Source organism: Streptopelia decaocto (genome assembly GCF_964273445.1).
Source record: "Streptopelia decaocto genome assembly, chromosome: 15".
NCBI classification, from domain to species: domain Eukaryota; kingdom Metazoa; phylum Chordata; class Aves; order Columbiformes; family Columbidae; genus Streptopelia; species Streptopelia decaocto.
In genome coordinates, this window is record NC_138670.1 from 13,533,584 (window position 1) to 13,547,713 (window position 14,130).

At 47.9% G+C, this 14,130-nt stretch overlaps 1 protein-coding gene across 2 annotated transcripts in view; it reads right to left on the bottom strand.

Annotated features, from left to right (window-relative positions):
* Positions 1-304: 304 nt before the first annotated feature.
* Positions 305-14,130, bottom strand: part of RTN4R (reticulon 4 receptor) — an 85,370-nt gene continuing 71,544 nt past the window's right edge. The window contains exons 1-2 of one of the 2 annotated variants that reach the window (XM_082066004.1): positions 7,260-7,334; positions 305-2,351 (exon numbers count right to left, since the gene is read on the bottom strand). In XM_082066004.1, the coding sequence (XP_081922130.1) occupies positions 922-2,127 (1,206 nt within the window). In that variant the 5' untranslated portion in view covers positions 2,128-2,351; positions 7,260-7,334 and the 3' untranslated portion in view covers positions 305-921. Of the gene's footprint in view, positions 2,352-7,259; positions 7,335-14,130 lie in introns of those variants that run through there. The other variant, XM_082066003.1, reaches the window with a different exon arrangement.

The window sequence follows — 14,130 nt, forward strand, 5'->3', positions numbered from 1 at the left end:
CAAGGGGCTGGGCTAATATTTCCTGCTGTTCTGAGCATCCTGAAATATGAATGATGTTGAGTAAGTGGATGGGACAGTTTGAACGGAAATGGGAGCATTAACAGAACATGTTTCGTGCAAGGAAACCCTTTGTTGCCAGCAGTTAAAGATTGCATAACCCTGCCGACTATATCTTATTTATTACTGTCATGTTAAACGCTCTACCTCCCTTCAGTTCAGGGATTACTCAACACACTTTTAATTTTTCAGCATTTTAGCTGGTCAGCATACTTCACCCCTTGCAGATGACAACCATTTAGGAAAAAGAAATCTTTATTTTATATTTTTTTGTATACTTGTACACAAGTAAAATAAAATGCATATCTATATATACTGCAATCTTGTGAAGGAAAAGGTAGCATTCTTTAACAAATGCTGCCCGTAAACATGGTGTGATGGAATGAATACAGAAAAACTGCAATATTCAAAAACATAGGATTAAAACAGCATCAAATTCATTACCTCTGCAAATGGGAACCTGCAATATTTTTCAGTGTGATGTCGAGTTACAAACAGATTTTAGACATTCTTTTCAGAGCATTTCTTACACTTTTTTTTTTTTTTTTCCTGTAAATAAACCATATTTCTTTACCATCTGCTGTAGCAAAAGCTGCTTTGTGGGCAAGTGCAGTTCCGAAGACCAAAGGTATAATTCACAGGTTTCAGGACAAATAAATTATGTACATCTTGGTGTTTGTCTTTTTTGTTTGTTGGGGTTTTTTTGTTTTTGTTTGTTTTTGTTTTTTTATAAAGGCATCCAGTTAAGTTTTGTGTAACAAAGCTTTCTCAGGGTGGATGGTAGTTTTGCTTTGTTTGCAACATTTACGGAGGTCAGCAAAAGTCTAGTATTAAAGTGTCATCAACCCAGGAAAAGAGTTAATTTTAGCAGAATAACAGTAAGCTCCACACCAAGGAGGGGATCAAAAGGCTTAGGCTGAGCTGTAACGTGGAGCTGTTTCCTTGCTGGGTGAGGCGGCACTGGGCCTTTGATCTGTTCTTTTTTGAGCAGCCCTGCCTCTTTTTGGTTGGGACTGTGGAAGGTTCGATAGGCTCTAGAAATTCTGGTTTCAACTTGGTCAGTGGAGGGTCTACAATGCTGGGGAAGGTCCCAAATGGGGAATCGTTTATCTGCTTGTTGCTGCCATTTTTGGAAGGGTCTGTCTCAACGTACTTGGTTTTGGACATGTTCTCCTTGTCCTTGAGAGGGTTGTTGGAGGATGGCCGGCTGCTGTGGGAAGAAGGACCTGCTTTGCCTTTAGCTTCATAAATAAAAGATTTATCTGTTTCTGGCTGGCAGCACTTGGAGGAACCATCATGCGAACCGAAAGGGGGCATGCCAGTTGGCAGTTTACCAGATCTGGTCTTAGTGCTAAAAACGCTTGTTCGTATCTGGTTGAAAGAGTCGATGCATCCTTCCAAGTCAGCGCTCTGCAGCCTTTTGAGGTCTCTCCCTGCCAGGCGGGGGGGAAGGTGGCACTCCAGCTCTGAAGACGATCCTTTAAACTGCTTAAACCAATTCCAGAGAGACCGAGCCTGGCAGTCACAGATCCACTGGTTGCCATTCAAGCGCAGATACTGGAGGGACACCAGAGGAGCCATGGTCTCCCCCGTGAGCACGGTCAGGTTGTTGTTAAACAGATACAAGGTCATCACTTTCCCAAGGTCGTGAAAAGACCGGCGGTGAACCACGCTGACCCTGTTCTGGTGCAGAAGCAGCCGGTCAAGGTTGATTAGCCCACGAAAGACGTTCTCTGACAAGCTTTTGATTTTGTTACCATGCAAAAACAGGTAGGTGAGGTTTGCGAGATCTATGAAGGTGTCATCCAACAGGTTCTGCAAATTATTATCCTGAAGGTAGAGATATTGCAATGAGAACAACCCTCGAAAAAGCCCTGTGGAGAGCTCTAAGAGCCCACAGCGATCCAGGTGTAAGGTGTGGAGGTGAACAAGACCCCGGAAAGTGATAGGGTTGATAGATTTCAGGTTCGTGTTGTCACTGAGATCTAACTCCTCCAGTTTGTTGAGCCCATAGAAGGCTCCAGGCTCAATGAGGCTGATGTTGTTGGAGTGGATCCAAAGAATTGTCATGTTGCGACAGGAGGTGAAGCTGGTGGACCTCACAAGGGTTATCTTGTTGTTGTGCAAGAAGATGCGCTGGCTCTGGATGGGTATCTCAATGGGGATTGCTGTCAGTCCTTGCTGCTGACAACTTATTGTAATCTTCGGTTCACTGTAGCATACACACACCCCAGGGCAAGACTCCACTTCTGACTGGATGTTCAAGCAAAGCACCAAAATCAGCAGTTTGCTTCCTAAAGGATAACAAAAATAGTATGCAAATTAGCCAGGGTCATCGGAGAGCACTTTTCTTTGCAACTAATAGACGAGCCTGAAAATCACCCTTCTAAGTGTGTTGCCACTAACCACAAACAAAATATGCCAGGGAAGCCAGACAATTAAAATGCAGAATTAAAAAATGCTCAACAACTCAGCACAATTGCTAAAATCAATATGCACTTGTAGTGACAAAGTCTGAGCAATTCCTCATCCTTTCACACTTGGGAGGCCTCTGACTACGACTTCAGATCATCATTACGTATTTGCGTTGTGGGCCCTGGATGCACATCTAACACAAGACCTGTTCCAAGGAACTTACCAACGAGCAAAGGAGGTGTCTCCCTGGGGGCATTTGTCTTTGCCACAGGCACATTTAGCACAGTTCAACCCATGGGAAAGCATCTGCCCAGCTGTGGCTGATGCCTCCAGCCACAGGACTATACAAGGCAACCCTGCCACCGGCTCCCTGCTTCTCAGGATCATTGAACAACTCTCCAAAACAGGCAGGGACTCACAGGTTGCACTCAAAATTTAAGACACTTTTGTCAGTTTCTATGAGCAATTTCTGACTGATTTGGTCTTCCTGTAAGGAATAACTCCGATGGATTCCCAGAATAACTTACAGGTCAGACCTGCCTGTGGAAGTCTTAGGACCAAGAGCATCCTTTCCTTCTCTCAGTTAAACCTTTAAACCACATATTCTTGCTTCCCTTCCTCTCTCCCATTTTTTCCCTTTGAATCCATGCAGTCACTGAGGAAGAGCAGAAAATGATAAGTTTTTCCACAGAGACAAGTACTGTTGCTGGAGGAAATAATATGCAATGCTTGATTCGGGGATTCCTCAAAGTCTGCAAGGTAGAGGAAGGTTTTGTGTGTCCTAAGCATGCAGGCAGCCCAACAAGTGTTCCTCTGAGAGGAACACTTGTTCACGGAGATGATCACCTGCTTCCTCAGGAGCTGGACAGCACAGGAGTCACAAGGAAGCCTTTTGATTCACTAAATTCACCAGCTGGGCTGCTAGGAAAGGACCCATAAGGTGGGCAGGGATGGGCAGAGCCAGCACCATCTTCTGAAAGGGGACCTGGGAGGGAGCACCAGACTGAACCTCCAGCTGAGAGACCTGCAGAGAGACCTGCTGTTTCCTACCCATGGTGGGGAAGGAGAGGCAGTTTCAGCAATCCTTTACCAGCAATTAACAGCAAGTAATTAGATTGCTTCCTCTAAACCACATATGGTAGTGAAAATGAACGGGCAGTAACTGTAGCAGGGGGAGGCTCTACGTGTGAGCTGGGAGATGTGTGTCTCCCTCCCAGCTCATCACAGCACCTCTGGCAAAAAGACACGTTTGTCCCCATCGCTGGGATCCCCAGCCCAGGGACAACAGCGGCTTTCCCTCTTTGCTGTTGTGGGAGGTTTTTTCCTTCCTTGAAAGACTGAAAATGCTGTTCAGGAGTGTTGATGCCTCATTACACCTTAAGGTAAAATAGCAGAGTTCAAAAAGTCAAGCAGAAAGAGACAATGACGTAGACTGGGGCAAAGTGAGGAGACGGGAGAGCTCCTGGTGGCTTCCAGCCACGCATGCACAGTGCAGCGACACCGGCTCCCGCGGGGCCAAATCCTGGAGACAGCAGCTGCATCTCACAGAAAAGCCTGAAAGGCAATCATGGAGCTAATGGAATCACATAATCTCTGTGTCAAAGTAGCAACTTCAAAACGCCAACAATAAAGGAGGAAATCATACGGAAATCTCACCAAACTGTTTACTGAAGCAATAACAAAGGTATTGGAGAAGACAAGGCGGGAAAGTTGCTCTCTTCTGCAATAACAGGCTGGGATCTCAGGCCTAAGTTTCACTCTAGACAAAACAATTCACTCTGTGAAGCTAAATAAATCTGTGGTGATCCAACAGTCCAATATAGGCAGAAGAGTCCTATACATCATAGTCCACATGGGAGAAAAAAATAACAGCTCAGCATGCAGAGATAATTTGAGCCTGATATTATTAGCTGCTGAGCATCCCTGGAAGGCAGTGTGTTGAGTGCAGTATTATGACACATTCTGGCTGGCTTGTCATGTTTTGACATATCACGTCCCATTGTATGGAGCAAAGAAACACGAGACAACTGAAATCTCCTCCTGCAGACATGTCACACCAAAAGGAGCCTCCTGGGAAATTAAAACAATGCTGGCAACTCTCTGACCAGCACGATTCATCTCCAGCTGATAATGAAAACCTGAACCCAGAGAAATACGACTTTCTGGAGCCTCTTTCTTCAGTTCCATGATTCAGATGGTGGGGGCCAGGGTGGCACCAGAGCAGTGGGATTCACCTCACTACACAGTGCTCAGACTGCAGACAACGCTGTGGGCTCCATGGCTCTTCCCAGCTGCTGGCAACACTGCAAGTCTACAGCCAACTCAGAAAATACAGCCACAGTCCAGACGCATCCCACATGCCTTATAAATATGTGACATGCTCACAGCAGAGTGATAATGAAGAACCATTTCTATGGGAGAGGAATCACGACGACACTCCTGTTCCAGCTCCATCCAGGGGAGGCAAGTGCATAATAAATACATGTATACACAGGAAGAGAAAGAGAGAACAAGAAGCAGCCTGCAGAGAACAAGCCTTGCATATGAAATACCACCCTGCCCTGTGCTACCCCATCCTGATAGCCTTGTTCCTGAACCTCTGGATCGCTCGATCGCTTGTGCCCCGAGCACTCACCAGCCCTTTGCTGTGGACAGAGCTGCTGGGGCTGGGCAGCACGGTCCCGTCCCAGACCCTGGGTGTCTGCAGAGCTGGAGGCACCTCAGCTTCTCCCCAGCAGAGAGGAGCAGAAGGGAATGGGCAGATCCTGCTCCTCTCTGGACCTGGGCTTTTATTCTACTGCTGCTGATGCCCCTGAGGCTGCCGGGAACAGTGAGCCCGTGGCACAGAGAGATGGCTGCCAGTGGAGCAGCACAGGGAAATTAATTACAGACAGGGATAGCCTGTGCGCTTTAATTAGGGACCTGGTGTTTATGAGCTGCTCAGATTAGCTCCACCAGAGACAGTTACTGTCAATCATCCCCCAAAGCTTTTTTCCAGTTAGTTTCCTGCCGTGCAGCTCAACCATGTCCTGACCAATCAATGACAAAGCTCAGCACCCAGCAGCAACCAGAGAGTCTGAAGCAAGTACAGGAGTGGGTGCAGTCCACAGGCAGCCTTGGGAAGTCACAGTGATGCTGCAGACACTTTCTTCCCAAGCCAGACGGGGCCATGGTGTGGCAGAGACTGGAGCGACCATGCCTTGGCCTTCCCCTGCTCCTCCAAGGAGCTTCTCCATCACTGCTGTTCAACTTGTAAATGTGCCTTGTGTGCAGTGTGTCTCAGAGCACAGTGACCACCAAGGGCCACAAGCTACCCAGACCTTGTACCAGGATAGTTTCATCCGTACAATTCCAGGCAAATATTACCTTGCTTTTTCTGACCAGGTGCCAAGTGGCCACTTTAGGACAGGCCTGAGAACAAGGTAGTGTCCTGGGACAAGAAGGTTTCTAAGACCTGGCATCAAGCCACCTTAACACAGCTGCACAGATTTAGGATGGTTTGAAGCACAGCAGAGTTTGTTCCTGTCCACCTGGAATACATCCCCGTATTTTCAGGTAATCTCTTACTTACCAAGTCCTGCAAGATCGAGACAGGACAATGGTATCACTGCCCTGTGTCCCTGGGGTTGGAGTCCATCGGTTGGGAACAGACACCTATTTTGGGGCCAAACCCCTTCACGTTGAGCCAAGCACTGCAGTGTGGTGTGCAGCATCACCACACTGAGCCCTGTGCTCCTGCCCAGAGCTGGGGCCATAATGCAACCCCAACACTCATCAGTCAGGCACTCTGGCACCAAACCCGCTCTCCACCTTCTTCTATCTTTACGGCCACCTGCCCTTGTTCCTCCCCTCTTTGATGACTTTGTCTTTTCCACTTTCCCGCCCTCCTTCACAACCACCATGTCCCAGGGCTTGTCCAGCTGAGGTGAAGGCAGCACCCAGGCAAACCAGTCCACCCCCAGAGAGCCTGGGACACAACTTGGCAGCGCCCAGAGCCTGTACACTGTCCTGAACACACACTGCAGCTTGTTTCCCTTGGCACAAAGCAGAGGGGAAGGATAAGTCACACCAGAGGGTGGCCAGAAAAATATCTCAGACACAGCTTAAAACTTGCCAGGATTAGTGTGAGTGTCGTGGCTCCTGCTCCTCTTAGGAGGCACCAGGGATCCGTGATGCTGAGGGGTCCCAGTGGGTGATGCCCTGAGCAGAAAGGTCAAAGACTTGGTTGAGTGCAGATGAACACAAGAATCCAGAGGACCCGTGCAGGAAGAGCCCAGCTACTCTGCAGCCTGTTTGTGCAGGCAAACACCATCTCTTGTTCTCCTGGAGCACTGGGTCCAGGTCTGGCTGCAGGCTCCTTTATTTTCCAGGAGAAACACACCCTGCCCTTAGGCTAGAAATACAGGAGATATTCACTGGTGTCACAGGAATTAGGTCAGGAGGTCCACTGTGTACCTTTTCCCAGAAATACATGCCAAGCTCATCCCCCAGTGGGGACCTACAGCCTCCCTCCCTTGACATGCCAGATAACTCCATGTGGAGCTCTGCATAGACAGCATGCTCCCACCACCACTGCCGACCGACTGATGACAGACCCTCCATCACCTAATGAACTCTTCCATCTGCAGGGCTCATCCTTAGTGCCTATTCCTGAGAAAATGGGTCTTGGGAGTGACATCCGTTCCCTCATCTCTTAGACGAAAGCCATTCCTACCCCTTCCAGAACATGATTAAAACTTAACTGGGTAGTTCCAGTCAAAAGCGAAAGATGAAAGAAAATCCAGTACCTGGAACCTTCAGTTCCTTCAAGACTTTGGCTTTGAGTTTTGCATTTGTTCCTCCAGAGCTTTCTTAAAAGCCAGAAACCTCCTCCAGTCAAAGTGCCGCACTTCCCCTTTGCCATCTCAGAAGTGTTATGACTCATGGAACTGGGAAGCAATTAAAGTGGGTCCATTATCCGTCTTTCCGCTAGTCCCCTGTGCGATCGCATTGTCAAACATGGCAATTAGAAAGAAAAGGCTCTGGGGGCCTCTAATAGATGCTTTGCAAACTTTTTAAGAGGGCAAAGCAAAATGCAATTTTCTGCAGTTTGCAGAGCCGTGGCCTTTCTCTGCCGCTCTGCACTTGTCTCTATTGATTTGGAGATATTATAATGCGGCTTTCCTACAGTGAAGGGTCAATAATCATTTGAATTCTCTCCTGGTTGGACATAAAGGGAGTACTTTACAATACAAAGCCTTTTGCTGATGCACACAGCATTTTGTCTTTGTTTATAGTATGGAAGCATGATAGCTGCTTAATTCCCTGTTCTGAACTGATATTGTTTGAAATTCAGCACATGGCTTTGAGAGACATTCTGCAAAGCAGCTTCAGTGTCTCCTGCTTTGCCCTGTGGCCTGTATTTGCCAAAAGGAAGAGGGCAGCACTTTTATGCATTTCAAGTCGAAGGTGAATTGAGAGGTGAATGAGGAAGGAGAATTGGTTTGGACTAGTCTCACCACAGGTGAGAGTCTCCCTCCCCTCTGCTGCCTCCTCCCCCTGCTGCAGAGGAAGGCTGGTTCATGATGGTGCAGCTTTAGGGTGAGAAGAAGAGAGGAGTGATGCTCTGCTACCACACAAGCACCGGTAGAAGCACCCAGTGTTTCAGCTCTGGAGAACTGAGGACCTGGAGCAGGTACAAACAGAGCAGGTCTCGGCACACAGGTGCTCATTGCCATGCAAACAACCTTGGGCATCCACCTGGCAGACAGCTGCAGAAGAAAAATTTGGGGCTGCTGCAGGTCTTGTGGCATATCTGCAGCTCCATGGGGATATTGGGGTGTCAGGTACCGTTCTCCAGGTGAACAGTCAGTGGGGTCATGGGAGCGAGCAAGCTGACCACAGCTCTGTGCCTGCTCTGGGATGCTGAATTGCTCCTCAGGCCCAGCTGACTGGGTCAGCTCCATCTCCACAGCTGCTGCTGGAGCTCAGGGTCCCAGCTCACACCAAAACACCCACATCTTGTGCCAGTGCCAGATCCCGTCTGCCTAAAAATATGTGGCTAATTCTCCTTTATACACACTTGAAGGTCTGAGACACCAAAATGAGTGCTGGCAGGTTTGGCACAGCTCCTCTAGGACACGTCTGCTCTTCCAGCAGCTGGAGCTGGGTGCCATAAAAATGGCAGCAGGCAGCAATATTTAGGCACCTGAACCCCACCCTTAAGTTCTATAGGTACAGTCTCTGATCCCACATGCTCTGGACTGCACCCAGATCCATTAACCTTTGGGACTGCAGTGCTCTTCATTCCCTTTAACAGTACAGCCTCAGTCCAGCTCTTTGGTACATCCAACCCTGAACGAGACAAGATTTCAGCAGGAAAAATACCATATGCAGTCAGAAATGAAAGGTCATTTCCGTAATGCATCCAGGCAGGGGATGGAGACAATCGATGTGCCATTTCCTAACTTCTAGGTGTTCATCTTTTCCACCTAAATCATAGTCCCTTAATGTGATTTTTGGACTTAATATTGCAGGGATATTTTTAAGGGAAGAAGGTGAAAACGAGTTATATCATGTGCAATTCTTAGAATCCATCCTCACAAATCTCCAGAGAGGTTTGCGTGCTGATTCTTCAGCATCGCTTAGGGCTGAAATACATGACTCATTACGTGAGCTGAGTGCAGCACAAACCTTAACCAGGGCAGCTCCATCCATTCACCGGGATGTGCCAAAGCAGCTCCCGGCCGGCGCTGCTCCCCATCCCTGCCAGGGGCTCTCCAGCACACCCAGAATTTTGGCAGCAGCATTGGTTTAGCCTAACAACATTTGGGCAGGGTTATACTTTTGGTGGTTTGCCAGCACTTGCCTCAGCAACATCAGGGAGATAAAGGAAAAGGTGATAGTTAACAGTTTATATTTCAGCCAATTTGAATATTAATTTGATGAGAAGCAAAAAAAAAAAAAAAAGAAAAAGAAAAAAATCTTCTCTAGCCAGAGGGTTTTCCTCCTGCTGAATTTCAAAGGCTTGCTGCAAGCCATGGAGGTGTGAAAGAGTCTCAAAGAAAAGGTCACGAGAAACCTTCATAGGGGAAATTATCAAGGGATTTAAATAGGGGAGTCATTAGGTCCATGTATAACAATAACACTGATATCAATTATTATAACCTAGCAATGCCCTGTGAGGACAGGAAATGATAAAGAGAAAAGCCCTTGTTATTAAACCAGAACATAAGAGCTGCCCTGAGTGAGATGGGGCCCATTTGGGCTGGGTGGACACAGTGGTCAGGAGCAGACATGTATGGAAAGGCAATCCTAAACAGTGTGAGCGGTGCCTTGGCATCTTCTCCAGGCTCCAGGCAAACAGTGGCTCAGGGCCTGCCTGAGGCAGAATTTCCCTGTCTCCTTTACAGGCTATGAAGCCTCCTTCCCACTCTCTCAGGTTTTCTCCGAGTCCTATGAACGCTACTGCAGACATTTTTGCTGTACTTATCTGCATCTTTTCCAGGTCCACTTCACTGTTGGGGTGGGAGGACGATAGCCGGGATGCATTGGAATTATGGACTCTGCAGAGGTTCAGGTGTCTCTGCTCCTGCGCTCTACCTGCCATTGTTCAGCATCAAGCTGAGCTTGAGAGAGCCCTCCTCAAAGTCCCTATGATCACTTTCGTGAGTGGCAATAGCTCATTTAGAGCCCATCATTGTGTTTGTTTAGGTAAGGGTCTGGGCTGTTTGCCAGTGTACATTACTTTGTATTTATAAATGCTGAATTGCATCTGCCATCTAGTCTGTGGTTATGAATTTTACCGTGAAACCCCTTGCTGTAACAAATCATGGGCACAAATATCCACTTTCCTTCAAGCAGAAATATTATCACAGTTCACTGTTGTGCCCAAATCTTAAAATGTAAGCTGGTTGTAGCAGTGACATCTTCCTGATCCAGCAAGCCAAGCTGCAGCAGTAGTTCACAGGAATAAGGACGTGGTAATCCCTACCTGTCAACACAGGTTAAAGATGCTCCTTAAAATGGTTTACATAAAAAGAGGAATAAACTTTCCTTGCGTCTTTGATATGAGGTTATTCTCTCAGGCATTAAAAAGCTGACCTAGTTATCACTGCTCCTATGCACAGGCATAGTAAAATCCTGTGGATATCCTAGGCCATTCTTCAATGAGTGCTCTTGCCAGCTCTGCTCTGCCGTCTCACCTGGTGGGACTACATCTCTGCCAATTCTATCAGCAGAGGCAGAATTTTCAGTTATTCTGATGTAAGACATAATAAATCTGTATGTTTTCCATCTGTCCTATTCCAACTATTTATCCCAGATCTGGAAGGCAAAAGCTCATGACCTTTTAAAGGGAAAAGTTTATGACCTTAAAGTAAAATAATGGAGAACCATCGAAAAATCTTCTTATGTGGCTTTATACCATTCAGTCTAAGCCCTGATAGTGTTCAGCCCTGGTCCTTTCCATGCAGATAGTGCAGGTCCCAGATGTTGCTGGCCCATGCAAGCTCTCACAATACCCCTTTTTCATTCCTCAGAGGCAAGCGGGTTTCCCCACTGTATGCACAAGTGTGTCCCCTTTCAGGATGTGATCATATGTGGTTAGTTAGTGCTGGAATAGCCACGGTCATGTTCAGCTCTCCTAAAGACATAATGCAGTCTTGGTTTTGCCTTGCGCCTGGCCCTCTCTAGTGGCCCCTCCACCAGTGTGACACCACAAAGGTCCCTTCCCCAGCCCCATCTCAGCATCAGCCTCTGCACCCTCTGCACTGTGGTAGTTCACAGAATCACAGAATCACAGAATGTCAGGGATTGGAAGGGACCTGGAAAGCTCATCCAGTGCAGTCCCCCCATGGAGCAGGAACACCCAGATGAGGTTACACAGGAAGGTGTCCAGGCGGGTTGGAACGTCTGCAGAGAAGAAGACTCCACAACCCCCCTGGGCAGCCTATTCCAGTGTTCTGTTACCCTTACTGAGAAGAAGTTTCTTCTCAAATTTAAGTGGAACCTCCTGTGTTCCAGTTTGCACCCATTGCCCCTTGTCCTATCACTAGTTGTCACCAGAAGAGCCTGGCTCCATCCTCCTGACACTCCCCCTTTCCATCTTGATCCCCATGAATGAGTCACCGCTCAGTCTCCTCTTGTCCAGCTCCAGAGCCCCAGCTCCCTCAGCCTTTCCTCACACGGGAGATGCTCCACTCCCTTCAGCATCTTGGTGGCTGCGCTGGACTCTCTCCAGCAGTTCCCTGTCCTTCTGGAACTGAGTTGTAGGGATCTGGCTCTGAGCAGGCGAGTTTGACACAATACCGTGCCCGTTACCAAATACAATGGCAAGAGCTGGAGGAGAGGCAAAAATCTCATGCAGATATTCAATGCAGGGGACTGTATGTGACAAAGCCAGAAGTCCAAGGCAGTTATCTGATGTGGAAATCAGATGAGAGGCAAGAGGTCTGGGCAGAAAATGCCCAGTGCCCAAAGGGAAGGTGAAAGCAATTGGCCTGGAACGAGCATTTGGAGCACCACCCCTGGGGACAGTGAGCAGGAATGAGCAGGGAGAAGGAAGAGGATGGGCAGGAAAGCTGTAGGTTTTCTGCAGGAGAGCCAGCAGAACAAAGGTATGCAGACATCCAGGAGAGCCTGCACGTACAAGTTGAACTCTCCAAATCCACCTGTCATTAATTCACCTTGGACAACCACTCTGGATAACTGTTGTGATCCTAATCCACCACACAAAGCTGCAACGGTACTACGCTGAGTTTGGCCAGACAGAGCACAGTGCCCAGAGAGGATGCTCCTTCCTCACACCTGGGGAGAAATGTTACATCTGTCTTTTTTCCAAGTCATGGCCACTGATGGTCGGTATTATCACAGCTGTCCCTGCCTCATTGCCTTTTGCAAAGTGTCATATGACCAAAATCCATACCTAGTCCAGTAAATCCTGGCAGATCCCAGGTTGCTTGAGAAAGGAGGCTGAAAGAAGCTGCGACTGGTCCCCAGCACACTGGGTGAGAGCATCATATGTAGTCACAATCCTCATTTCCGTCTTATCTGGGTGGGATGCACCCAGCACATTGCATAAACAGGATCATCTATGATATTGCCACCATTCAATCCTCACACTGTGAAGAATGAAGTGAGAAAATATACATTGTGAATCACAACTAGCTCCTACAGAAGTTACTATTAGCTGTGCCATATTTGTAAAAAATCAGGGACAAACAGGTGTCCAAAGGAAGTAAACTCTGGTTCCTGAGATGCCTTAGCTCTCCCATGGAACCCAAAGTTATCTCAGGAATGTTTCAAAACATCATTACTAAGAAGCAGAGTTTCCTGCATATCCAAACCTGGCACTGGTGACAGGTCTGCGTGCGAGTGACTCACAGAAAGGAGAGGTAAAGCTCCAGATGGCATTTACACCTGCTTCCCCCAGCCATCTGGGACTGCACCCCACCTGGCAGCTGCCAATCCCACCCCCACTTCTTCAGCACTGGAAGTGCCCCACTACACTAGGCAACATTTTTCTCGGTTTTCCTCTAAAATGACACTTATCTCAGCTTTTGCTCACAGACCCAGCATCTGCAGATAATGTGGAGTGGAGGAATGAAGTCTAGGAAAGAGCCTGGAAAGAAAAGTTGCCCCAAAAATTTCCCAGGACCTTGGTTTTGTTGTCTGCATGGACACAGACAACCTTGCAGTTGAAGAAACAGCTCAGGAGATAACACCTTGGGCAACACAAGTGGGATGGGGAGAGGTAGAGCGTTTTAATTTCAACTTTAGGCACAACCACTTCTTCAAAGAGCAACTAGAAATGAAAACATGAAAGCAGATGCTTGTGTGTGACTGAAGATGGTATTTCTCTGCCCTGCTCACAACTTAATGTTCTTCTTTCTGAGCCTGGATGATCAGAGCCCTCCACACCACCCCATGGATGGGGATGGTAGAGTAGCAGAGCCATGCAATGAAACGTCAAGTCTCTACCATGAAGCTGCCATACAGCAAGCTCTGTGGTGCAGACACAGGGCATTTCTGGCACTCCCTTGACACCTGGACCCCCCATCTATGTGGTGGGACAGAAGCCCAGTCTGACCATGCCCCCCCCACCTTCTTTCCCCATCTCCCTTGGCATCCCTCCCAGCTCCCTGGCACGCATCCCCGCTTCGTTCACATGCTCGTTCTTTCATTCCCAGATAAAAGCTGGGACTGATTTTTAATAAGTGTGCAAATTCAACCGCCGCTGTCTTTATCGGGTGTCGGCTTTGTCTCCTTCGCAGTTTCAGCATTAGACATGCTTGCCTGCCCTTCTGCAGCTCTCTCATCCACTCTCGCCAGATAAGAAACGCAACACCCACAAGTCTATAAACATATTTCTCTGAGATGTGCAGACTGTGAAGTCAAGTTAAACAAGAATACAACAGGACGTTAATGATACACCTTCCTGTTTTCTTGGAAACCAGGAAGCGAGCAATGGGGAAAGGATCCCAGCCTACAGCCAAGGTGAGGCTTGAACCCCACAGACGGCAGCAGCTGCTGACAACAGATACACCCCCTGAAATCAGAGACCACATACTATACCACCAGGAACTTCATAGATTCACAGAATAGTCTGTGTTGAAGGGACCTTCCCAGCTCCCCCAGTGCCCCCCCTGCCATGAGCAGGGACATCTTCACCAGCTCAGG